Genomic DNA, 25,969 nt, shown 5'->3' with positions numbered 1-25,969 from the left:
CTCATAGGACGGCAGCGGAGGGTGCAATGATTGGGGGAGATGTAGGAAAGCGATTGGGCAGAGGAAGCAAATGCCAAAGAGTGGGTGCGGCGACGGCTTTCTTATTCGATGGCTGGCTTTGCAGGGATCGCGCCGCTTCTGCCCAATGATGCCCGCCCGCCCGTTGCCTTTTTGGCCCGCGCCTCTCCAGCACCACCACGCTCCACCGCGACGCTGGACGGCCCTGCACGTGGGCCGCCCGGGCTGTGCGAGCAACAGCACGCACTGCGCAGCCTGGCTGTCTCTGCTGCTCGTCGCCTCAAGATCCTCGACGCGCGGGCGCCTGCTCTGCTCGCGGGCGCGCAATGACGTCTGGCACTACAGGCGGTGTGTGGTTTCGCTCGCTTCCGCCAGCCTCCTCCCCGGCCGGCGCAAGCAAACGCTGCAGCACATCGCCATGAGTCGCCCCAGAGCCGCTGCGAAAAATCGCCAAATCACAGTCACACACGGCCGCGAATTACGGGCGCGTAGCCAACTGTGATGCAGTGCTTTTTCCGCCCGCTGCCCTTGCCGCCCACCACCTCTCGCCATTGGGCCTCTGCCCTGAAATTGCACGTCTGGGGCCGGCGGAGACGGCTGCGTAGCGCGCACACCCCATCCCGCTCCTACACAGCGCAAGCTGTTTCCGAAACACCCCAGAGACCCGTCACGGCCGTCCGTATTGTCTTTGGGCGACGACAAACTTTCTGACTCCACTCCATCACAGTCGCACAGCCATGCGTCAGCCCCGGAGCATTGTCATGTCGCTGTCCCCCCACACCCGACGGCTTCTGGACGCGCTGCCTCTATCGCCTCGCGCCTGCGCTAGCTCCCCACTGCCTTTTGCGTGTTGCCCTGGTCGTTGGCTCAGCTGCTGTCTCGGCTTCGTCTCAGAGAAAGATGCCATGTCAGCCTCTATCCATGCACCTCGAAACTCTTGAACCAGAGCCGCACTGTCAGAGCGCTGCCCATGCGCACCTTGGAGTTGGTTTCCAGCGCCCGTGGGCGAGCAGGGTGAAGCGGGGCTTGGTTGCAGATCATGTCAACATCGTCTTCTCCACCTCAACTGCTGCGCGTCCGTCTTGAGCTGGGAACGGAGCATCTCGATTTCCCAGCCACCTGTGTTTTCCGCTGTGCGCCCGGGTCTCGTGGTCGACCTGCTCTGCTTCATCTCGCTTTCCCACCGCCTCCATGCGCTTCGTACCCATCGCACTGGTTCGGCCGTTTCGCGCAGGTCACACAGCTTAGCAAGCAGCGTGGACAACAGCTTCGGGGGCTTTCCCAGCCCGGTCCACCTCCGGACGCCTGAAAAGCAAGTCCGCTTGCAGATCCCCATCGCGCGCTTCGTGCATGATGGGTCTCACTCCAACATCACGTCCCGCTTGTTCCCGTGAAATTGTTGGGCCTGGCGCCTAACACGCGGTTTGCATCTCACAGTGAAGCTGTCGCAACAGAGACCTCTCGCTCTGCAGCAACTTTCTCTCTTTCGTTGTTTCCGTGACGAGTACTGGCCTTGTCGCAAATAGAGCAACATGTCTAGGAGTGAACTGCCGACATACGAATATAAATTCCCGTCTCAATTCGGGACACGCTCCCCTCGGACTCGCCGAACATCCCGACCTGCCCGTGTCGCCGGTGAGGAGTTCTTGGCCGTTTTACCGGCATCTGCAGCGTAACCGAGCATGTCTTCTGTGTTCCTCGTATTACCGCGTCACATGACGGTCCCTAACATGCACTGTACCCCAACTTTCGGAACGCAAAACGCAGCCGGCTAAACTTATCGCCAGCCCTATATCGCAGCGTATCAGTTTCCATTGCTCATCACAATCATCAAATCAGGTTACATCCCACGGCTTACGTGCATCCCCTCACTTCCCAAGTTCCCGGACGATCCCCCTCCCACACACACACTTGCACGCGATTAGTGCCATAGTGTTTACCTAGGCAGCACATGCCAGCTACAGCATTTGCATGCTTCCACTCTACTGCAGTCCTGTATCACGAGTAGAGACCAGGTTTGAAATGCTTTGCGTATACGGATTACCATTGTGACGTCGCGTTTTGACCGGCTCCGGCGTGGCGGTCTCCTAGTGTTGAGAGCATGCCATTACCCAACCTTGCGCAGCGGGCTATATCGCAACACATCCCGCCTTCCTATTCAGGATGCGACACAGGCACAACCCTCAAGTTGCCTACTCTGCCTCGCCGACCCCAAAGTGGCAACGCACCCATTATCCCAGTCGGTTGAGGAAAGCCAGCATAGATTGCTAATTGCTGAGAAATGAAACGGCCAAATGGATATCCGGTGGTTCCTCACGGTTACCATCTTGAAGTCCAGCGAAGGTATGAAGTGCAAATAGACGTCGCGACTAATTTGGGGAACCACCGCCGGTCCCGCCATGACAAGGAGCAAGAGTCAGTTACCAAACATCTTATCGATAACTATCCATGGGACTCTGTTGGCCAACAACCGGCCAGGCACTGACGATCCCTGTCCACTCGACACCCGCTTACGAAAGACGGACGAAGGCGCCCAGACGCCTTATTTCTGACTTGTAGTGGTGGTGGTCACTTAATCTGCGAGATCATAGAGGCACCCTTGCTCGCCCGTATAGGAGGGCAACATCAGGGCACAGCATGCTGTATATGCTACTGTATCATAATCGGCCTCAATTGTAGTGCCGACTTGATACGACGATGTGTACTCTTCTAACCCACGGCAACCATGGTATGAACCGAGGCACGCAGATTGACAGTGAACCTTGTATCGGCCCTGTAAGAAAAGCTCATGCCGCCTGCTTGATACCTCCAAGGATGAACATATCACATCAATGGCGCACGGCTTTCTTTCGCCTCATGCAGCTTAGTTCAGGAACCGGCATTGCCTTGATCAGGAAATGTGGACTGGAAAAACAACCTGGGGTATCTCGACTGTGCGCCTCACATAGTACACTCATGCAAGCGGGCTACGCTTGCTAGTAGATACTCATTCAAGCGCTTTTGCAGATCGATATGCTTTCCCGTCTCTATTGGCGACCACAAGCGCATTATTTAGCTACCTGTTCATGCACAGACATGGTTCCAAAGAAAGCATAATACATGCATCAACATCGTGGTGTTCACCCTTCGCTTTCGATCTGGTCGCGAAAGAGATATCTTTCGCTTAAGCAAATTGCATCCGTCTGCAAACACGATGGAAGGCTTAAAGTGCGCTGTTCTTCAAGGCGAAGACCGTGCTCACATGGCAGCAGCGTCTCCATGGCTCCCCTCGTTGGGCAATCATGATCCAAACTGGCAATGCTTAATCTAAGGGATCCTGTTCTATGATATACGTGCGATGGCGCTCAATCTTCAAGTTACACTCGCATGAAGGACACAGCAACTCGAGCAAAAGACTAGCTCAGTAAAGAAGAGTGGATATAGTGGCGTCATGGTAGGAGGTGTCCACACGCAGCGACAATGTACCATACCAAGCGTCACAGCACCACGACCGGATTAAAAAGCACCTTCAATTTACCCTACATTTCCACTCCCTCTCCTCACCCTCCATCACATCTCCTCTTCCCCATCCTCATCCCCTCCGGCCGTCCCTCCATCCATAAAACTTATCCATCCCTACAATCGCCGCCGCCAGCACCACGCCCCAGAGCGCATACTCCAGCGCCCACAAAACCCCATTGTTGATACTGCTCGCGCCCGCATCGTCCAGGCACGCGCGATAACCCGGGAAGATCTGCCAGAGAAAGCTGTCGAGGGTTGTGCTGATGAGGAAGGGGCAGGTTGGCTGGGTAGGGACGGGGAGGTCGATGCCGGGTGTGGACATGGTGTTGTGTGTCGGATGGTGTCAGTGATGTAGTCAGGTGGTGGCGCTCGAGATGGGTATTTTCGCGCGTGTCTGCGATGGAGATCTTCTGTGTGTCGTGGTCGGGTGTGCTATTCTGTGTGCGTCCCTCTGTGTTGGTTTGGCGCGGTGTTTGGCGATAAGGCAATCGAACGCGTGAGATTGAGTGAGGGTAGGTATATACGGAGTAGTGAACAGATTTGGGGAAAGGCGAGTTGAGTTGGTGGTGTGAGGGCGCACAGGGGGCGCGATCAAGGCGACTGTGACTGCCGCAGGTGCGACTCGATCATAGCAGGCAAGAGCAAACAAAACGTTCAACAGCTCAGTGACACAGTCACCCAACGGTTACCTCAGATCTGTGCCGCCGCGCCTGCAAGTCGTTGAAAGCAGAACGATGCACAAAGCTTCAGGCATAGCACGATATAGAATACAAAGACGTCACGAAGTAAACGCATCAAAGGATTAGAGTAATCATTCATTACTGGCACTAATCATACAACAATCAGATCCCAAAACGCCGCTGCTAAGCCATCAAGACCTCGGTGTGCGACATAGGAAACAGCTAAAGGGAGCCGGTAGAGCCTGTCTTCCATCTGGCCAGATAGGAAAGAATATCGCGGATACAATATCAAACAGAAAAGCAAATTTTGTGCCGAGGTTCATCCAATCCTATGCATCCAGACACCACCTCCTTCTCCACTCACCCTCGAACCCCCCGATCCTTGGGATCGTGTCGAGGGAGGCGATGGCTGGGCGTGGTATCATATGCAATCGACTAGTCCGGTCCCAATATTAGTAGAAACAATCTAAAGCAAAACGGAAACACTCCTCATCCGCCATCGCTCGCGATGGGCGGGCGAGGCGTTTATTTCTTGCTGCCGAGCAGACCGCCGACAAGCGGCAGGTTGCTGGCACCTCCACCCTTCTTCTTGTCCTTCTTTCCACCACCCAACATCTCGGAGACTGATCCAAGACCCAGACCGCCGAGTAGCTTGTTGATGCCCAAGCCACCGAGCAGACCATTGACTAGACCGCCAAGACCAAGACCATTGAGCAGTTTGCCAACAAGGTTGAGCACACCGGTGAGCAACAAACCAACGGCAGCGATGATCTGGAACAAAGGCTCGGTGAGCAGGGCCCAGAGCGGGTTGAGCTTCTTCTTAGCGTGGGGCATGTCGGAGATCTTCTTCTTCGCGTTGTCGATGGTGGTGACAACGGTCGTTGTGAGCTCCTTGAGGAGATCGGCAAGACGGTACTCCTCGGGCGTGGCATCACGGGTCTCAGAGCGACCCTTAGCCTGGGCGGCGATACGGCCATCGGGGTCGAGACCGCGCAGCGCACCGTTGCACTCTTCGAGGATACGGGAACCCTCCATGATGAGAGGCTTAACGTTGTTGACAAGCTCCTCTTCATCGAGCTCATCACGCGGTGTGCGATCAGCTTGCTCAATGTACTAGAATAGAAGTCAGTGATCTGCGCACACGGCGACGAGAACGTAACTTACCTCAGTGATCTGCTTCATGACAGGTTGGACACGCTCAAGCGTCTGCTGGCAGATGTTGGCCATCTTGTCAGCGAGCTCAGCATCCTCACGGCGCTGCTTCTCCTCGTCGGTTTCCTCGTGATCCTCTTCTTGAATGTTCTCGATGAGAGTGACCTCGCCGACCTTGTTGCCGTCGTTGTCGATGACATAACCGTTATCATCGATCTCAAGACCGGCGCAGTGACCGAGGTCACCAGCAGTGAGGCGACCGAGGATATCACCATTCTCGTCGCGGACCTCACCCTCCTTGTTGACACGCATGCCAGCCATGGGGTTGATGCGGCGCTCCTTCTCCTCAGGCTCCCAGCGCTCGGCCTTACCAATGACGTTGCCATTCTTGTCGTTGATATCGCCATCTTCATCGACCTTGTGACCGACGAGCTTCTTGATGTCGCCCTCAATCACGCGACCGATGATATCGCCGCTGGGAGTCTGAACGGTTCCATCCTTAGCAATGGAGTTGTCATCAAAGCCAGCGAATGGTCCCTCAGGTGTAGATGAGACACCCTGGACGAGCTCGGCACGGCCGATGACGTTTCCAGCGTTGTCCCAGATTTGGCCCTGACCGTCGACCTTCTTGCCAATCATTGTTGATGGGTCGCCTTCAGCAACGCGGCCAAGGATGACGCCGGCAGAGTCGACGACATTGCCGGCCTTGTTGACAGTGCAGCCGGCAAGAGCGCTTAGGTCGACTTCGGCCTCCTCTTCTTCTTCCCAGGGCTCAGCGTGGCCCTTGACGTTGCCATACTTGTCAATGATGTCACCGTCCTCATCGACCTGGTTGCCGACGAGCTTCTTGGGGTCGCCCTCGGTGATTTGTCCGACGCGGTTGCCATCAGCATCCTCGACGAAGCCGTCCTTGACGACACGGAGGCCTTCCAATCCGGCGAAGGGACCCTCCTTGCGTTGGACACGCTCATTTTCGGGGATCAACTCACAGCGACCGACAACCTTGCCAGTGTCGTTGTGGATTTGACCCTCGCCGTCAGACTTGCGGCCAACGAGGTCCTCAAGCTTACCCTCAACGAGACGACCGATCGGTGTTCCATTCTGGTCAACGAGGTAGCCTTGCTTGTTGAGGCTAAGACCATCGAGGACGGAAAGATCGTCGGGGATCTCTTCCTCCTCCTCAATAGGCTCGGCATGGCCCTTAACATTGCCGTATTTGTCAAGGATGTCACCATCCTCATCAACAGCCAGACCCACAAGGCGCTTGGGGTTGCCCTCGACAACTTGACCGACGATGTTCTCGTCCTCGTCAGCAATGTTGCCATCCTGAACAACGCGGAGGCCTTGAAGACCGGCGAAGGGGCCTTCGGGCTTAGCCTCGCGCTCCTCTGGAGGAATCAGTTCGACGCGGCCAACGACCTTGCCGGAATCGTTCCAGATCTGGCCTTGGTCATCGAGCTTGCGACCGGCAATCTCCTTAGGGTTGCCTTCTACAAGACGAGCAACTGGCACACCTTCGTTACCGATGACGTTGCCCTGTTTGTTGACAGTCAAACCTTCCAGATCAGAAAGGTCGATGGCTTCGGGCTCCTCTTCGGGCTCCTCTTCGGGCTCTTCATAACGCTCAGCATGTCCGACAACTGAGCCCTTCTTATCGATGATATCTCCATCCTCATCGACGGCACGACCGACAAGCTTCTTAGCGTCACCTTCGACGACTTGGCCGACGCGGTTGCCGTTCTCGTCTTCGACATATCCGCCCTTGACGACAATAAGACCCTCAAGGCCGGCGAAAGGAGACTCGTCTTCGGCCTCTTCCTGGGGCACGGTCTGGGCACGACCGATGACGTTGCCCTTGTTGTCCCAGAATTGGCCTTCAGCATCGGAAGTGATGCCAGCCTTTGAAAGCTTCTTGGCGTCACCCTCAATGAGTTCACCGATAATGTTGCCTTCGGAGTCGATGATTTTGCCAGACTTGTTGACAGTAAGTCCGTCGAGGATTGAAAGGGGAGGTCGGCCATCATCCTCAGCCTCCTCCTGAGCATCCTCAGCAGCCTCCTCCGCATCTTCGGCGGCTGCCTCAGCATCCTCGGCAGCGTCTTCGGCCTTACCGACCTCTTGCTCAACAAGCTTGGGCATAGTCTTGACCTTGCCAATGACATTGCCGTCCTTGTCGAGGACCTCACCCTTGGCGTTGATCTTCTTTCCGGCGCAGTCCTTGATCTCGCCCTCCTCGAGCTCACCAATAACTTCGCCATCTTCATCGAGAACTTGGCCCTTCTTATTGACCTTCAGGCCCTCAAGAGTATCAAGCTCAGGCGTAATCTCGACCTGCTCGGTCTCGGGAGCCTCACGCTGCTGCGGCAGAGCGCGGACCTTGCCAATAACGTTTCCGTCCTTGTCAAGAACCTCGCCCTTTTCGTTGATTTTCTTGCCGGCACACTCCTTGGCATCACCCTCCTCGAGCTCACCGATCGGCTCACCATCCTCATCGAGAACTTGGCCCTTCTTGTTAACCTTCAAGCCCTCGAGCTCGTTGATGTCAGGGATGACCTCGATAATTTCAGGCTCGTTCTCAGCCTCATCACCAAGGCGTTCCTTGAGTGATTTCATGGCTTCGAAGGCGGCCTCGCCAGGAACGACATCGACCTTGCCAATGACGTTGCCATCCTTGTCCAAGACCTCGCCCTTATCGTTGATGGTCTTGCCAGCAGCGTCCTGGACATCACCATCCTTCAGCTCGCCGATTTCCTCGCCCTCAGCGTCAAGGACTTTACCCTTCTTGTTGACCTTCAGGCCTTCCAAGATGCGAACGTCAAGGGCACCGGCGGCGGACTCCTTGAGCTTCTCGGCGGCTCCGTCGGCGAGTTCGACCTTGCCGAGGACATTTCCATCAGCGTCAACAACCTCACCCTGGTCGTTGACAGTAAGACCCTTGACATCGGTAACGGAACCTTCTACAAGGTGACCAACAACATCACCCTTGTCGTCAACAACGTCGCCTTGAGAGTTGATTTCCATGCCCTCAATCGCGTCAACACCAGGAAGCTCATCCTCGACGTCAGCAGCGCCTTCCTCTGCAGTGTCCGCGGCGGCAGTAGCTTGGTCAGCAGCGCCTTCGACAGCGCCCTCAGCGGCGCCCTCGCCCTCGCCCTCGCCCTCGCCCTCCTCATCTTCGCCTTCCTCATCCTGGTCGACCAGGTCGGCGGCGTCGGGGTGGAGCTCGGCACGGGCAATCAGGTTGCCGTCATCGTCGTGGATCTCGCCATTTTCATCAAACTCACGCCCTTGAATCTCAGATGGATCACCCTCGACAACGTGACCAATGAAGTCGCCATCGTCGTTGAGAATCTGGCCAGTCTTGTCTGCGGAGAGTCCCTTGAGGATGCTGAGAGGGGGCATTTTCTTGTCGTCCTTGGCCTGCTTCAATTGGTCTTGAGCGGCTTCAGGGAGAAGCTCGCAGCGGCCGACGAGGTCACCGTCGTCGTCGAGGATCTCGCCGTCATCGCCAATGGCATAGCCAGCGAGATCTTCAGCATCGCCCTCAACAAGGCGGCCAAGAGGCTTGCCGTCCTTGTCGTGGATGAGACCTTCGTCGTCCACTTCCAAGCCCTTAAGGACACTTAGATCGGGGGTCGCCTGGTCGGCAGTATCCTCGACGGAATCCTTCGCCTGGTCAGCAGTATCTTGGGCATCTTCGGCAGCATCGCCAGCGGCATCCTGGGCGTCTTCGCCCGCGTCCTCTGCGGCGCCCTGGGGATCGTCCGTGGCCTTGCCAGCCAGGCCCTGAGCTCGTCCAGCGAGTCCGCGAGCACCGCTCAGCGCACCCTGGCCAGCAGACTTGCTGCTCTCAGCGGCCCTGCTGGCAGTGTCTGTGGCGTCGTCCTCGGTATCCTGGGTATCGGGCTCGACCTCCTCTCCGGCCTTCTGGGTTGCGTCATCCGCGTCATCGCCGGTCTCCTCGGCCTCTTCTTCAACACCCTCGGCGGTGTCTTGGGCCTTCTCCTTTGCATCATCGGCCTTGGACTTGGCGTCACCGGCTGCCTCTTCAGCGTCATCGATTGGCTTCGGCTCGGCCTGCTCAAGGTCGTCTCCGGCTTGTGAGACTTTGCCTTGTGCGTCGTCGGCAGCTTCTTCTGTTTGACCTTCCGCCTGGTCCTTGGTGTCTGCTACATTTTCCGGAGCATCCTCTGCTGTGTTTCGCAGAGTGGATTCTGATTGAGATGGGCGGAGCTCCTGGTCGTCTGCCTTCTTGCCTAACTTGGGGGCACCCTGCTTGGGCCGTCCGAGCTTGGTAGGAGTGCGGGGGGTTTCACTCTTTCCTGCGGCGGGGGAAGGCATTGTATCGTCGTCTTGTTCTTCAAGCGGTTCTCGTGTAGTTCGTAAAGTTCGTTGCGAAGCAGCAGATGCGTTACTGGAAATAGATCGTGAACGTTGGGAACGGGGAGTTCCGGTTGGGGGTGGGGGAAATGAGTAGTACGTGTAGGAACTGGATGGAGTATGGGGCATATATCAATTGACGGGTCACGTCTGGGAGGAGAGAAGCAGCAGGGCATGGGTTGGCACGAATATATGGGAGCAGTGGTGCTGGGGCCGATGATTTGCAACATGACGTATGGGGGGAAGCTCCTGACAGGTGCTGGCGTAGGAGGTACAACAGCAGGGGTAGCTCACGCCGCAAGAGGCGAAGAATGGAGCGGGAGAACCTGTTTTGCCAGCCGTTCGAGCACCGTGTGCGACGGAGCATGCTGTGGGAGCAGAGACATTGCGTCATGCACCAGCCTCGAGCGGGGCGTCAGCTCCAGAGGAGGGGACGCGAGCCAGTTGGTGGGACACGAGCGGGTAGCTGCCTCTCTCGTGCTGTGGCTGGACTGGGATGGCGCGCGCAGAATCGACGATTGCATGCCGCCGCCAGCGCCAAGGCAGCCGTTCGATGCCGGCTGGAATTTGCATCGGGCGTGGTGGGGAGCTTGTCTCTGGGGCTGCAGTGTGGTGGACGCGTACATAGTAGGGTGCTGTGACGCTGCTCCAGCGCCAGAGGGACGCTCTTGCCTTCGCACCACACGGGCAATCGCGCCTTCCCTCGTCCAGAGCTCGATTCGAAGGTCGCGGCTTCCACATTTGTGCCACATTCGTGGCCACTTCGATGGCTCACCTCCGCGGTTGCGCCCTTCTCTCCCGCGCAGTCCAGGCCCGATCGACGGCACGGTGGCGGATGCACTCCGTCGACGCTGCTCATCGCGAGCCGCATCCCTGGAACTGCGTCCTTAGGGCGTCTGCTGTAACGTGAACATTGCCGCGCTGCCACTCGAAAAGCAGGATGTTTCCTGAGCTCCTCTCAAGATGACGTCGAGACGCGGGACGTTACTGGGGTAGCTCCGTTCGGGGATCCCTACTAGCGCCGTGCCCGCACAAAGAAGCGGCGTCGATCACTCACTTCACCACTCGCCATCGTCCGACATCATGGCGAACGCGAGATAGAGCCTCGCCAGCGGCATGCGAATCTTGTCATTGTCCCTGCGCAGCCCGGTCCGCCTGCCCGCTTAAGCGACGCCTCTGTCGTTCTTCCGCCGCGACGCCTGTCATAGCGCGAGCGGAAAGCGGGTCGGTTTCACCATCAATCCTGTTCCTGAGGCCGCAATACGTCGCGGAAATTTCAAGAGGTCACTGGCGCCCCATAGGTACATCACTGCCGTCGATAAACTTTGGCAAAAGTGATGAGCAAGTACTTGGATGCAGGTACCTGTCGCGTCCGCCAGTAAAGGGCCAGTGATGTCAGACGGAAGGTCTAGCCGAGCCCAACGAGATCCGCAACGGCGAAGACGCTGTTCGTGGGTCTGCAACCGTCGGAATCCGGAAGACCCTCTGTATCGGTACGATCGGTTGACTCGTGAGAGCCGAGCCGAGCGCATCACCATGTGGAAAGATTCGCGACGACAGAAAATGTAACATTAATTATGCCGTAGCAATAGATAAAGCCGGTCAGGGCGGTTGCGGGATATCTGCAGAGAAGTGGACCACCAACGCCGAATGCAGGGAATGCAGGTACAAAGCCAACCACCAGTGATGCTGCGCGCGTGGAATCGAATAGCTAGCCCATGCCGCGCAGCCTCAAGGTCATGTACGTCCTCGGACCATCTCAGGTACCGCCAAGCGACGCACGCTTTCCAGAGGGCGGGATCCCGCTCTCCACATCTTGTCCCGACTTGCTCACAGGATCCTTGTGCTTCTTCTCCTTCACATCCTCCCTCGACGAAACGGAAGGGTGACGTATTTTGTGCCAGATTTTGCGTCTCCAGCTCTTTTCTCGCTTCTCCGCCTCATGCTTCTCATTGTGGGCAGCAATGAGTTGTCGCTCCTTCTGCGCGCTCTTACTCTTGTCTTTGGACTCTTCAATCTTCTTTTCGTATTCTTCTGGATGCCTAGATCCCATGTCAGCACTCATCAAGGTCAACGGCTGCAGGATCGCTTACATTACTTTGATTTCGGAGTTGTGCGCGTGTTCGATACCATGCTTGACTTTCCTGCGTGTCTTCACGTACATCTCAAGACCTACCAAGACTGCGTAAGATCGTGATATGGAGACACGTGACATGTCCACCCCATTGTCCTTGAGCGAATGTACGAAGGCGCGGAAGTTCTTCGTAGGAGGCCGATAATGACCTGACAGGGGAGACAGTCGACGCAGTTGCCCATCTTTGATCTTGATTAGACCTGCGGCCGAGATCCGAGCACCATGGAGAAAGGAGCTATGCTGGAAGGCACCCGACTGCTTGATACCAACATAAAGACGGAACTGGGTGTCGGCCACAAAGATCCACGAGTTTGGCTTTACGGAACCTCTCAACAAGTGGTTTAGCACGGTCGCAGCCGACACGTATTTGATCTTAGCCAACCCCTTAGACTGCTTCAGGTCGTGGTTCACGTAATGCTCCCCTTCCACATCGCTGTGTTCTGCAGAAGATTCGGAGCTGGATGAGTCTGTGGAGCTTCTGCGAATAGGACCACTCTCAAGCTTCCCACCTGGAGCATAAGCAGGCGTGCTGTCGTCCTTGGACACGATGCCGTTGATACTATCCTTGTAGTCCATGGTTGTACTGATTCTCTCGCCATTCTTCGCCCAGCACAGCCGCCCCTCGTTATCAACCTTGACCAGGTACTGCAAACGCTCTTCCCTGGATAGATAACGTACTTGCTCCTTTTCGAGACGCTCTCGTGATACTGTCGGAAGTTCGAAGTCCTTGCCGTTGCCATAGTCGAGCCAGTAGAAGAAGTTCTCGTTTGTCTCAGACTTCTTCCACTGCTCGTGGTATGCTCTCAGGTTGGACCCATAGCGATGTTTCTGATCAACCATCTCAAGGAAGTACTGCAGGTCCATCATCTTCGCCGTCTTCTCCCGCTCAGCCTTTTGCTGTGCTTTTGTGCGCTGGTCATCGTCGTCTTCGATCTCGTCGACTGGGTCGTCCCCGCCCGCTCGTCTTGCGATTTCGCCTACGCGTTTCCAGTTCTGGCGAGCAGCATCGGATGCTGCTCTTGAACGTTGTTCGGGGGTAGTTAACGTGTCGCGTGTTGGTCGTTCAGAACGGGGAATCGGTTTCGTTGCGTTTCTCCATTTCGCTAGTAACGTTCGTTAGCTCCAGGGTTCGATATGGGGACGATGGTGGAAACGAACCCTCTTTCAAGGCCTGCCCAAGTCAGTCTACGCCGCATGTACGAAGCGCAAGCATACTTCAGACCAACGTGAACTGGCGTCCAGCCCCATTCCCTCCAGTTGTCGCCGCTCCCGGTATCCGCGGTAGTTCTTCTGAATGAGCGCCGCAGCGTGCCGTTGCTCCTTGCTGCTGTCGCCATTTTCCACCGGCGACTGCGCTTCGCGTGAGCTTTGCTGCTCACCAGCTTCGAGATTCGACATGTGAAGGGAAGCGGTATTGCATCCCTCTGCAGCTCCAGCGGGCGCCTTTAATATGGCCTGCGGCATGCAACGGCGGGGCTTAAGCTGCAAGACCCCTGCAGCGAGCCGTAGCACACGGAACGACGGCACCAGCCACATCACTCCTCAACACCATGGCGAGCCACACGTCACGTTCACGATCGCATCGAAAAATGTCGGGTGCCCATCGACAAGTCGTATTGTAGCACAGATGGTGGCTCCAAGTCACGTATGACGGCGCAATACCCTCAGCATCCGAGTCCGCTCCACATGCACATATATGATCAGGCAGCTGGCGCGATTTTCAACAGGCAGGTGCCGCCAGCACTGCTTGCCATCCGGACACGCATTTCTCTACAAAGTGACTGGCAGGTGCCTGTTCTTTCTTCTGCCCTCGATGATTCGAAATTGCAGCCCCACTTCGCTGCCTGGACTGTACGCCACGCTGCCTCCTCATTCGCCAATTGCACATTGTCGCCTAGCGAATCTTGAGATATAAACCACGATGCCATACTTCCATAGGTTCATCCCAACTCATTGTCCTTCTTCTGCTCGCTTGACTCCGTAGCAGTGCCGTCTCTTCACTTCTGCTGGCGCAGGCGGACTTAGAACGTCATCTTCGATCCTGACTACACACTGCATCCGCAAACGACAGCACATCCAAGCCTAACGCTAGAGGCATCATGGCTACCGTCGAGACCACAAACCCCAATGACGTTCTTTTGCTCGGCTTGACCAGTCCGCTTAACGGCATCTCCGACCATCCTTGGTCGAGCTGGAATGTCAAGGATAAGGATCGCCCACGCTTTGCGAATGCAATATCGGACTGGTCAGGCACTCCTCTGATGCTGCGTGAGCGCAACATGATGAAGGTCATGGATCGGCTTACCGATAAGCCTGAGTGGACTCGAAAACTTTTCGACGAAGAGATCGTGGCAAAGTGGAAGAAGGAGGCGATCGACATCTTCAAAAATGAGCCTCCCGAGAAGCAATTCAGCGAGAAAATGTGGGACTACGTGAGTGACCTGCTCAACCTCTCGAAGCTCAGCTCACCATTCAGTGCCTTGCAGAAATGCGGGAGTATGCGAAAATGGAGAAAGAGCTCGGTTTCATTCCAGCGCTAGATGCCACTGCCACTGTATTCAAGTCCGACAATATCATCCCTGCCCAGCTCAAGGAAGATATCCGAGCGGCAGTGTTCCCTCTCGAAAATGTACCAGAGAGCGCCAAGGACTGGCACCCTAACTCTGATAGAAAGGTTCTTGATCTGGTGCATCCCTCCCTGTTCCCACTAATTTATGGCCTCTCCAGGGTACTTAAGCCCCAATACGGAGACGTACTTGGCGACAGTGCTGGCCAATGGGAAGGCAAGGGCGGGACCATGTCGCTAGACGATTGCGAGCAATGGATTGGAAAAGGTGGCATTATGCCAGTACCTGAGAAGGCTGCAACGGAGGTGACATCCTGGGCTGGATTATCCTACTGGGGATCATTGCAAAATCAGCACTTCTACTCCGCCAAGTTCCAGTGGCTGCCATGCGAGGTTGCATTCACAGACGAAAATGGTATCAAGATCACTAGCTACATCAATAATCTGCAGCCTAAGAAGCATAAACAACTATACGAGGTATTGGAGCGAGTGATCGCTAAGACGATTCCCATGTGGAATGCGACGCTGGATTCGACGGAGACCACCCAAGAAGATCCGCGTATAGACCTCAACGATGTACCCTGGATCGAGCCAGAGGGAGAGCGCCCACGAGGCGAGGACGAGGACTCCGACGACGATGACCCCTGGGAACTCGATAACGCATGGAGAGAAGAAAACCGCACACTCGTCCCTCCGGAGCCAGGACCCTTTTCCACTCGTAGAAGTGATGATGGCATTGTCGGACGAAGTGAACATTCCGTTGACCTTCGCCAGCGTTTCGCAAATCACGGCCTGCAGATTATTATTAAGCTGGCCAGCATCCATCTCACTCCCGAGAAGCCGTCCTACGACGGCGGGGCCTGGCACATAGAAGGGCAGCTCAACGAGCACATATGCGCTTCGGCCCTGTACTACTACGACAGTAATAACATTACTGATTCGTACCTTTCCTTCCGCGAGGCAACAAGTAGTGAGTGGCTCGGGGAAAAACCGTACGAACAAAGTGACCACGAACACTTTGAACGCCTCTACGGTATCACAAATTTCGGCCCAGCAGTTCAAGAACTAGGTTCTGTGCTCACTCGCGAGGGACGTCTTCTCACCTTCCCGAACGTCCTCCAGCATCGCGTTAGCCCCTTCTCTTTGGCGGACAAGACGATGCCTGGCCATCGCAAGATAGTCGCACTGTTTTTGGTCGATCCGTATACCAGAATTCCATCAACAGCCAACGTGCCGCCACAGCAGAAAGAATGGTGGAAGGAGATGGTTCGTGACCTCGATCGGGTGAACAAGCTACCAGCCGAATTGCAGGAATGGGTAACGGATAGCGCAGGTGATTTTCCGCTGACCCTCGAGGAAGCGAACAAGCTAAGGGTGGAATTGATGGATGAGCGAAAGTTGTTTGTCGCAGATCATGATGAACGAATCCGGCAGGAGTCGTTCAGCTTCTGCGAACATTGAGTGCAATGGCGATGCGATATCCCCGCTCCCGACATGTAATAATCGAGTACTTCATAGCTTCTTGATTAGTGCGCTCGTCCATCCTGCGACAAACTTGCGTTAGACACCTTCAAACTGCTTACTTGTTTCATTCCGCTCCCTTTGACTCATTTTGCGAAGACCGGAGAGAAGGGCGCTGGTGCGGATGCTGCCGATTATTTGAGTGGTGTGCTGCCTGTGGGGGCGGCGGAACTCCACCTCGCGAGGTACTAAATTGGCAATGCACACCTTACGCGTGTACTATCTCCCCTTTCCCATGTCGAACATATCACTTGTTATATGATGGGTGGTTTGTGAGAAAACTATTGGCAAGGATTTACAAACACGCCTAAGCGAGCAAATGCGAGGTCTTGCTTCGCGAAGTATTTCCGGCATTAACCTTCTTAGACAGACTTACTAGGGAGCCACGATCCAGTAGACTATCTGGCCTAGCTCATGCTCTCCGCTATTATCTGTGGCTGACACACGGCGCGTGGAGCTCCGCCGACCTTTCTCCATGTAAGGCGTTAGTGTGCATCTGGGAGGACATCATTGTTGAAGCTGCTGAAGGGCGCTTGATGGGACAAAACAGTCGCACATATACTCCAGCAGATTGATAGATAAGCAAGCTTTGAGCCGACATGCACATCATGATACTCGAACAAATCCAATCTCATTTCGTCAATCATTACCCGCCAACCAGCCACCATGTCCGCCACAACCATGTCTGTACAGCTGCATAGCCCTCTCAAGACACCGAGCGGAGTTGTCTTTCCAAATCGCCTTGTCAAGGTACGTACTAGCATTCCAAAAACTGTCAAGAATAACCTCCTAATTCCCAACCACAGGCGGCAATGGCAGAGTCTTTAGCAGACAAAGACAATGACCCAAGCGACAAATACATAACTTTGTACGACACCTGGAGCAGTGGAGGCTGGGGAGCTGTAATCACAGGTATACCTTTTCTGTTCCCTCTCTCTCGATACATCATTCTTACACCTTTCACAGGCGAGATGGAGGTCTCAACAATCTACATGGGCCACCCCAACAACATCAATTGTAAGCCCGCGCCCTCGCCCGCCACCAGAGACAAGTGGGAACGCTGGGCCCTCGCCGCCCGTCAGAACGATACACCAGCCCTCGTCCAGCTCGTGCACCCTGGCCGTCAGTCGCCAGCTGGCTGCGGGAATCGTTCTTTCTTTGCAAAAGCTGTTGCGCCTTCTGCGGTTCCTGTTATCCTGGGCAATAGCATGACCGACTATGTGCTGAGCAAATTGCTGTTTGGCACGCCTCGTGCCATGACCGTAAAAGAAATACACGAAGCAGTCCAGCAGTTTACCGCAGCCGCAAAGCTATGCCACGAATCCGGGTTCACAGGAGTACAGATACATGCCGCCCATGGCTTTCTTCTAACGCAATTCCTCTCACCCAAGACCAATACCCGAACGGATTCCTATGGTGGCACGCCCTCCAACCGCGCGCGCATAGTGATAGAAGTCATCCACGCCATCCGCGCCGTGGTCCCACCTACTTTCTGCATCGGTATCAAGCTCAACAGCGCGGACATAGGTGGGCACGAAAGCCTTGACGAGTCACTAGAACAGGTCGGCCTGATTGTCGCGGAAGGCATCGATTTCCTTGAGATCAGCGGCGGGACGATCGAGAATCTGCGTATGTCAGCTGGTGATGCTCCTTCGGTGAAGTCAGCACGTACTATCCACCGTGAAGCGTTCTTCCTCGACTACGCGCGCTCCGTGCGCTCGCATTATCCTAACGTCCTGCTCATGGTGACGGGTGGGTTCCGCAGCAGAAAGGGTATGCAGGCGGCGCTCGACTCAGGGGCTTGTGATCTTGTCGGGCTGGGGAGGCCGAGTGCCATATGGCCGAGGTTGGCGAAAGAGGTGCTGTTGAACGAGGATATGAAGGATGAGGATGCAAGGTGTGACTTGAGGTTTGTGAGGGGCAACTGGTTTGTGAGAAATCTGGGACCCAAGATTGTGGGTGCCGGCGTCGATGTGCTGTATTACGCGGGACAGATTGCGAGGATGGCGGAAGGGAAAGGAACGAGTCCGCCGCCGGTGGGGGCTTAGAATGTGTCAATAGGTTGATCATGCTTGAACAGCACAGGGACAATATCCAAGTAGAGAGATGGTGAAGTAGCGACAGTAGGCAAAAGAATGGCGGATCCCCCTGTCTGTACTCGCACTGATCGATATCATGGCGTACAGCGAACCATCAGTTGCAACTCCGGTTTTGGTTAGGACATGGTACATGTCCTGCAGCTTTTGCGGGGAGTGGCGGGAGAGGCGTGAGTGCGGTAGTAGTATTGGCGTTGTTCTCGCTATCGGGGTTTGAGTTGGTTTCTGAGATGTGTTCGTGGTGCACGCTATCGTCATCAGAGGCGTGGGTTGCTTTCAACTTTTTCCAATGCCTGTCCTGCTGTTTCGGTCGTAGGTCGTAATATTCGCGTTTCATCGCCGCGGATGAGCGACCAAGGAAGTGGTGACGAAAGGCCTCGAACCGGTTTTCCTCAATGGTTTCGTCGTCTCCCTCTCTCAGTCGGATGAGCAGCTCCTCTTCCTCTTTTGCCCATCGCGTGTGGATGCGAGCAGCCGGTTTCGGTGGTTGACTGGTAGGGGTGTCTTGGGCCCCCAGGTGCTGCTTTTGCGGTTTCACTGGTGGAAGCAAGTCGTGTGCACGAGCGGTCCCTTCGCTAGGTATGATGGGTACGTCGATGGCAGTATTGACGATGCTGCGGTGTTTGGGTAGAGGCCTATATGGTATATGCTCGTTGAGTAGCACGGATGATGCTACCAGCTTGGCCGTGAACGCTTGAAACGAACTCTTTAGGTAGGTGGCTTCGTTTGCTTTGCTGCTTTTGTCGGCCTGATCCATTAACCTGTCGACGTATCTCTCTATCGTCCTGATGGCGATCTCCGCAGTTTCCGTGCTCACTGCGTGGTATTAGACTTATCTCAGGTCAGATCCATTGCGCACTTACCTTCATGTTCAACGCGTTGGGTGGCATTCTTCCTCTCGGAAATTTAATAGCGTGGCGCCTCTTTCTGTTCAAGAGCGTGGATGACTCCACCCTACTCCTTCATTCCTACTGTTGCCTAAAGACGATTTGTGCAGGCGGGCAATACAGGAAGATAACGCGGAAGAGCGGCTGAAGCGCGCGCAGAGGTAGGCATTGGTCGTCGTACAAGGCGAAGGAGGTAGACAGGCAATGCAACAAGCTAGCAAGAAAGGGAATAGCTAGAGTGGGCGCAGAGATAGGCGTCGCTGGTCGTAGAAAGCGAAGGATAGAGGTTGCAAGTAGCACGAAGTCATCTCTCGAGGACGTGTAAATCTTGACATCCAGGGCAGGCGCGAGGATGTGGCCCCGCTAGTCTACCGGTTGGTTGGTATCGTCAAGTTGCTCGAGTTTCTTGTCAACGTATTTTCCTAGGGTTTGTATGGCGATTTCGGCACTTTCTGTGCCTACTACATGATATTAGACTTATCTTAGGTTAGATGTGTGCATACTTACCTTAACTCTTGCCGTCTAAAGTGTCAACGGCAACATGGTTGCTTAATTTTGAGGGTTTAGAGGCCTCCATTGTCGCTGTTACCCAAAGAGTGTGGTTTGGGACCTAGAATAAAGGCAGGTGGGCTTGTAGGCAATAGGAGGAGGCGATGAATGGGACTACTTGAGGATGCGTAAGGACAGGCGCCGCTAGTCGCGAAGGGTGAACGAGTTGTGAAAGGCAAAGGAGCTACAGAGAGCGAAGGATGGATAGATTGCAAGTAGCGCACGGCCATCTCTCGAGGGCAGTTGCATCGTGACATTTTGGGAAGGCGCTCCAGTGTCCGATGTGGCCCTGCTAGTCTGCCGTTTGAGGTAGGCGCGATGACACTCCGCTGATGCACCTTCTAACCGCTTCTACTCGTACGATTATACGCTCTTGTGTATGGGAAGGATAGAGTAATGCATTGCGGCTTGTTGCTTGTGTGTAGAGCATACAATGGGAGAGAAATGTGAGGTGATCAGTCTGTCTTGCGCAGCTTCGCTGCTTAAGTGATATCTAAGAACACCTAGGATATAAGATACGTAGCTACAGTAGCGTTGCGTTTCTGCGCCCGTGGCTTGTCCCTCGATCAAGCGATCAGAGAATTGTTATTAAGCTTTTGTGGAATACTGGTTTGAATGCCGCTTAATGGGCTACTGGCTGAACCGTAAAGGCACCAGTTCTTGACGTGGTGAGTCGCGTCGCGCGCAACCGAATAGTGGCACCATACTACATGGATTATACGGTAGGCGATAGCAATTGGCGTGGCCGGCGGCCAGCGGCCCGGACCGGCGGGGATTGAATGCCTGAGTAGAGGAGAACGAGCGCACCTGGTGATATAATAGGAAGGGACGGGCGACGCTAAGATGCGCTAAGTCTGATCGGCTATGGTACGATAACATCACCCGTGGACACTGTAGTACCACGTGACAGTGTATTCACTTGCCGCTTGGTGACGCGACAGCTACTTTGATACTCACCTCATCGTTCACGGGCCTCTAAAGCATGTTTTGTGTAAGTCACGTGTAAGGTATCGCTATATACTCCAGGTTTGGTAAAGACTCCCTGCACATGTGTGTCCAAATAGAGCAAATAGGTAGTGTGCTACAGGAAGTACATCCTCATCATACAATCCAATGTTTTGCGTGGAACCAACGTATGCCATTTTCATATACGACTGAATAGCAAAAGATGCTCTCGAGATATGGGCTGGATTATCGCATCCGAATGTTGGCATTTCTTGACCATGTTGCATTATCTAGTACCATGGGTATGCTGGTGCAGGTCCGCAGAAGCCCGCATACCTTGCCCATCTCGAAGTCGTCCTTGAGCAACTCCGATGCTAGGGCCTTTTTGGAATCTTGGAAAAATTCACTACATCCAATCAATATAACCGCGGATGAACAGTGGCGCGCGCTCCCTTTTTCAGATGTTCCATGTATTCCAACAACGTCTTATCCTCAGTCACGATATCTGTTCTTTCACAGCAATATACCAGCCAAGTATTAACTGACTGTGTCCCGATCTGCGGTAAATGCGTTACCTCGGAGTCAGGACACCTAGTTTTCGAACGCACTCTGCCCACTTTTGGTGGATCTTTGACATATGCTTGAGCTAGCTTGATCAACTGAGGTGGCTTGACTTTGTGCAGACCTATCCCACCGAAGTATTGACCGAGAGCTTCAGGCGATGCTTTTGAAAGTGAATCTGGTGTTGAATATGCTGCCAGACACTCGGAGGCGCGTTGGCAAGCGAGATTTTGTTTGCTGGTGCGCTGTGTAAAGATGAGCGCGATCAAGAAGTGGAACTGCAGCTGCGTTAGACGGATAGTAATGCATGGGCACGAGTTCCTACCTGATTGTCCTTGAATTGTAGAAGGGGGTGTTCTGGAAGGGCATTCGCTTGGCGAGGATTCTGAGAGATTGATCGCGAAATGCTTGGAGAGCTCGTAATGCTGCTGGCGGTTGTCTCCTGGGACGAGCTGATGGCTGAGATATCACTGACCTCGCGCGATAATGCAGGTGTTGATGGTATCGAACTCGGTGAAGGCGATAATCTTGTTTCCGTCAATAAGTCTGTAATGTGTTCAAGCTTCTTCGCCACAATTTTTATGTCAGTCAAGCCCTCGGATGAGTTGTCGCTTGTTACTTGGACCGAGCTCTCGATTCTGTCCATAGATGCATTCGTGGTTTTCGCTTGTATCTCGGTTTGTTGCGCAACTTTGTGGAAGCTATTGTCGTATGTTTCCAGGTTTTGGTTCGTCTTCTCGACTGATCTGAGAACCTTTTGACTCGTGTCGCGGATGTCATATAGCAGGTCGCTATCAGATGTCAGCGATTGATCAAGAGTAACTAAAGGATAGCCTACCTTTGCAGCTGGTTTTTGAAATCTAACATGATGGTCCTTGTCCTATCCAAGCTTGCTCTGAGCCTCTGCGTTTGGCTGATTTTGGCTGCAAACCTGAATCGCTTGCGTTTTCCATCCGCAACATACGCAGTCAGCTCTTTCTTCAGATCTTCGACGCTTTCCTGGGCGTGGCCAATCGCGCGTGCCAGTTCCGCGCTTTCTCGAAGTCGCACGTCGCGCTCATTGCACTGCTGAATCACTTGCGTGATCAAAGCTTCCACCAATTCAAGATCGGTTTTCATTTCGCGGATCTCTTTTGGACAATCCTTCATGTCGGTCGTGAAGTCATACAGAAACTTCAGACCCTGCGCAACAGGGGCTGCTAGGCCTACAAAACTGACGACCGCAGCGGCAGCCTCCATAATGATGGATTTCTTAGGGCACTTCTCTGGAATTTTCTGGGCGATCACGGAGACAGCGATGATGATCGAGGGCACTTCTGGACGATAAGGGAGATAATAACGATGAAAATGAGTCTGACCGGGCTGCTTTTATTCAGTCAGCCTTGCATTGAGAAGAACTCGCTTCCCCTTGCTCACCGGTTTCAACACCCGACCTTACAGCAGCTTCGGTGATGGCTTAGAAACCCGGACCATGGTGATTGTCAACAGACTTACCGAGTCTCTACGACGCTGCAAAGTCGTTTTTTTGGTATTTTTGAGTACAGTTACTAACTAAACTGCGTCTGTCCGAGGGGCAGAAGATTCATCGATAAGCCTGCGTCGCATCGCAAGCTGGCAGTCGAAGATGCCTTGCCTTGCCTTGGCGAGCTGAGAACACGAGGATGATCACAGCCACATTGCATTGTTGGTATCACTTGTGATAGGCACACAAGCAGAATACGCGTCGAGGCTGCAACTAGTCCCGTATCCTGTTGCTAACCGCAGGAGGTAGGCTAGCATTACCTGCCCAGGTGATTGGCAGGCGGCAACTGGCCTACCGGCTGTCGTGGTTGCCGATGACCGACCTCACCCTGTGTAGGTATCATGTTCTTCGCTCAGCCTTCAACAGCTCAGCTTGCCCTTCTGCCACCTGAAGTCCATAGGCACATTTGTTGAGTCTTGACTACCTAGGTATACGAAGTAGTCCGAACCCAACAAAAGCAATAGCCCGGCTGTGTCCCTGTAGCAGCTAGCACACAGTCCCGAAGCCAGCTGGCCCGATGACTTCTGGATTGGTTCAGTCTGCGCAAAACCGTTCAAGTCCATCCCAGATGTATTTTCCGAATGCTTGCTCGAAATAATCAAAGCATATCTCTCGGAATATCTCCTCGTGTTGGAGAGAATCCGTACAACCATGGGCACTGCGCTGGAGCGCGAACCACTGCGAGCGAGGACTCCATGGTTTTGCTAGCCTTGAGGTTTCGACCGATGCCGACTAACTTGTCGCATTCCAATGCGCCCGCAGCTTCTAAAATAGGACTCGTCGACGCCTCTAGCACAGGATCCGTTGGTTCAGTAGAAGAGCCTGTGCTTTCATCAAAGAAGACCAGGTCGATGGTCTTGGATTTCTCACAAACGTGAGCAAGCTTTCTGATACGCTCGCTGGCATGTTCGATGTGCTTCTGGTGGCATTTATAGGCCACCTCAAGTTCGATGTGCCGCAATCGCGGTAGCAGTGGACAGTCCTCGATCGCTCCCAGAGTAAGTTCGGGGCGTAAAAAGCTGTCGTCCTGTGCCTTGCTTCGGATGGTTATTTCGACAGTCGCAAGATCATATAAGATCGGTAGGCAATCATCGTATGTTATCCGACAAGTCTGAAGGATGGCGGTTGATATGGGCCGGATATAACCTGGACTGCTCGTACAAACGTCTTCCCATATCACTAGCGGTCGCTTGCAGCGCACCTCCCCCAACACAAACGTGAATATATGCACTCTGAGCTTGCAAGGTAGTGATAGGAGACTTGTGTTTGCTGCGAGGGACTGCATTAGGTGTTCCACTGAGACACTCGCGGGTTCCATGTTTCTAAATCGGCTGTGTTATGATGTCTGAACAAGACAGAAGTTGAGGACAAGGAAAGCACCGGTTGGTGTTATAGAAAGGAAAGACGGCTTGGCGCGGACACCAGACGAGTCAAAGATCTGCTTCGTACATACCTAGGTACCTATCTCATAAATGTACATCCTGCTAAAGACCTATCAGTAGCCCCCGTATCAAGGTAGTTCGTCGATCATTTCTCCTCAAAAGTTTCGTTCCGTAGGTCACCTAGCCCGTCTGGCTGGGGGCGCTACTGTGTACACCCAGCGCGAAGTGGGGTTCAAGCGAATAAGCCCACTTCGCTACGGGAAAGTTTGAGCGAGCCGGCAGAACCCCATCCTTTGCTCCACAAATTACACTGGTGATATATATATTGTAACGGGACATTCACTTCCATCGAATCAAGCGTCGGGATGGCCGAGTGGTTATGGCGTGTGACTCAAGCGATTGAATAAGAGCTTCCTTACACTTGTAAGGCGCATTCTCATGGGCTTTGCCCGCGGGGGTTCGAATCCCCCTTCCGACAACATCTTTTTGCGGTTCTGGGGACCTTTTTTCTTGATTCACATCGCAAAAAGTAGGCTCCCCCAAGTACCCAACCTTCTGGGAGTGATGCTGCATTGTGGATAAGGCTGCGCCAGCCTATATGACATTAGATGGCCGAACCATTCTTTTGCTTGCCACTTCTCATAGACTAAATCCACCTCTGGCGATACTAAAATTTGCGTGAGCATCACGTGATTCACACGGCTCCAGCCACATTCGATAAAAGACTGTATAAAACAGATGAAGTATTCTACCTCTTATACAAATACAGTCCTTAAGAGTGTATATAGAACTAAATAGAGGTGGTAGAGCTATTCTACTGCCAAAACCCGCCTTTTTTGGACGCATAGACACGAATTTGGTGTGATATTGCCTCCCTAGCCAGAGGATCCACCTAAGCAGAGGTGGGTTTAGTCTATCTCAGTGGAAGTAGTTTGTGCATTAATACCTCGATTGCGGGAAACATTGTCGTGCAGCGGATGGTAGGTTCATGAAAAGGTAACCTTGGGAGATTATGCAGCCCTGCCTTCCAGCACTTCTGGTTTGCACAGCACATACACAGCACTTCGAGTAGAATTACAAGACAGAGCGAAAGGACTAATCGCAGACTAAAGTAGTTTAGAACAACATCTTAATCATCCCAGATCACGGTGCACGGCGGCCGACACCAACATATGACTCAGTTCTCGCGTCAACGTTGAGACACGTCCATAGAGTATCAGGTCGCGGCCCAAAACATGTATAGTAGCGTAAGTTAACCTACGCTACATAATTATAAACGTATAGCTAGCTTCGAACTCAACAGCAGAGGTGGGTTCTGGGACGAGTTGACGCTGAGTGGTTCATTTTTTGTGTCGGCCACTGTGGTGGCTCAACAGACCAAGTACACGACATCAGTCAGTTCGAGCATTTCAAGTTCAGACTTATCATAGCTTCATCCCTGTCTTCTTACAATTCCTAGCGTACATACCCTTTTCCGGTCTCCGAACTCCACTTTCCGCTTCCTTCCCATCTAGTTCGCCCGTCCTCGCGACCACGCCGAACCAAAAGCCCACAACCCGTAAGCAGCCAATAAGCTCAGCCCAATGGGCAGCGGCTTCTGCGTCTTGAGCGCGCGAGGAAAGGAGCTGCCAGCAAGTACAATGGAGGCCAAGAGGCCGAGTTCGACGCCGTACGGTTGGGCGTTGCGAATGCGAAGGGCACCCAGAATGTACTGTAGCTGGTGTCAGCATGTTCTTATGGCTGGAAGTGACGTGGGAAATCTCACAAGAGTGCCGACAGAGACACCTGCGGCGACAGATGGGACAGAGCCAGTACGAACGTAACCAGTGATACCACCTCCAGCAGTAAGAGCGCCGAGGATGAGGCCGATGTTGTCGAGAGCTGCCTGTGTATTGTGTCAGCGTGTCATTGCGCGACGTATGCAGCGCACTCACCATTGTTCGTAAATTCAGCGTGATTGCGTGGATGAGAGAGATCAGTCAAAGGTGCAGAACGGTATGTCAGGTACAAGTTACGTTGCCGTCTAGACGCTTCGATGACCAACAGCTATGCGGGGAGCTCGTTTATTGATTGTA

At 54.0% G+C, this 25,969-nt stretch overlaps 7 protein-coding genes and 1 non-coding gene across 8 annotated transcripts; 3 read left to right on the top strand and 5 right to left on the bottom strand.

Moving 5' to 3' along the window:
- Positions 1-4,724: 4,724 nt before the first annotated feature.
- N0V89_011644 (uncharacterized protein) lies at positions 4,725-9,692 on the bottom strand (the record flags this gene model as incomplete). Its single annotated transcript, XM_056220372.1, has 2 exons — positions 4,725-5,312; positions 5,364-9,692. The coding sequence occupies 2 exons, from the start codon at positions 9,690-9,692 to the stop codon at positions 4,725-4,727; spliced, it is 4,917 nt and encodes a 1,638-aa protein (XP_056065675.1).
- A 1,798-nt stretch (positions 9,693-11,490) lies between these two features.
- On the bottom strand, positions 11,491-13,263 carry N0V89_011643 (uncharacterized protein; the record flags this gene model as incomplete). Its single annotated transcript, XM_056220371.1, has 3 exons — positions 11,491-11,773; positions 11,825-12,968; positions 13,092-13,263. The coding sequence occupies 3 exons, from the start codon at positions 13,261-13,263 to the stop codon at positions 11,491-11,493; spliced, it is 1,599 nt and encodes a 532-aa protein (XP_056065674.1).
- A 701-nt stretch (positions 13,264-13,964) lies between these two features.
- Positions 13,965-15,892, top strand: N0V89_011642 (uncharacterized protein; the record flags this gene model as incomplete). The annotated part of the gene is given in 2 exon segments (XM_056220370.1): positions 13,965-14,340; positions 14,352-15,892. The coding sequence occupies 2 exon segments, from the start codon at positions 13,965-13,967 to the stop codon at positions 15,890-15,892; spliced, it is 1,917 nt and encodes a 638-aa protein (XP_056065673.1).
- Positions 15,893-16,633: 741 nt separating this feature from the next.
- Positions 16,634-18,000, top strand: N0V89_011641 (uncharacterized protein; the record flags this gene model as incomplete). The annotated part of the gene is made up of 2 exons (XM_056220369.1): positions 16,634-16,702; positions 16,759-18,000. 2 exons carry the CDS (start codon positions 16,634-16,636, stop codon positions 17,998-18,000), a joined length of 1,311 nt encoding a protein of 436 aa, XP_056065672.1.
- Positions 18,001-18,145: 145 nt separating this feature from the next.
- N0V89_011640 (uncharacterized protein) lies at positions 18,146-18,917 on the bottom strand (the record flags this gene model as incomplete). Its single annotated transcript, XM_056220368.1, has 2 exons — positions 18,146-18,844; positions 18,912-18,917. The coding sequence occupies 2 exons, from the start codon at positions 18,915-18,917 to the stop codon at positions 18,146-18,148; spliced, it is 705 nt and encodes a 234-aa protein (XP_056065671.1).
- Positions 18,918-20,675: 1,758 nt separating this feature from the next.
- Positions 20,676-22,229, bottom strand: N0V89_011639 (uncharacterized protein; the record flags this gene model as incomplete). Its single annotated transcript, XM_056220367.1, has 3 exons — positions 20,676-20,810; positions 21,316-21,781; positions 21,829-22,229. The coding sequence occupies 3 exons, from the start codon at positions 22,227-22,229 to the stop codon at positions 20,676-20,678; spliced, it is 1,002 nt and encodes a 333-aa protein (XP_056065670.1).
- Positions 22,230-24,253: 2,024 nt separating this feature from the next.
- N0V89_011638 lies at positions 24,254-24,372 on the top strand. The gene has a single exon. It is a non-coding gene; the product is annotated as a tRNA-Leu (tRNA).
- Positions 24,373-25,404: 1,032 nt separating this feature from the next.
- On the bottom strand, positions 25,405-25,831 carry N0V89_011637 (uncharacterized protein; the record flags this gene model as incomplete). Its single annotated transcript, XM_056220366.1, has 3 exons — positions 25,405-25,605; positions 25,660-25,779; positions 25,829-25,831. 3 exons carry the CDS (start codon positions 25,829-25,831, stop codon positions 25,405-25,407), a joined length of 324 nt encoding a protein of 107 aa, XP_056065669.1.
- Between the last annotated feature and the right edge of the window lie 138 nt (positions 25,832-25,969).

Source organism: Didymosphaeria variabile, assembly GCF_027946475.1.
Source record: "Didymosphaeria variabile strain IMI 356815 chromosome Unknown scaffold_9, whole genome shotgun sequence".
Classification (NCBI taxonomy): Eukaryota; Fungi; Ascomycota; class Dothideomycetes; order Pleosporales; family Didymosphaeriaceae; genus Didymosphaeria; species Didymosphaeria variabile.
The sequence above is the reverse complement of the archived record's forward strand: the minus strand, read 5'-3'. Positions and strand labels throughout refer to the sequence as shown.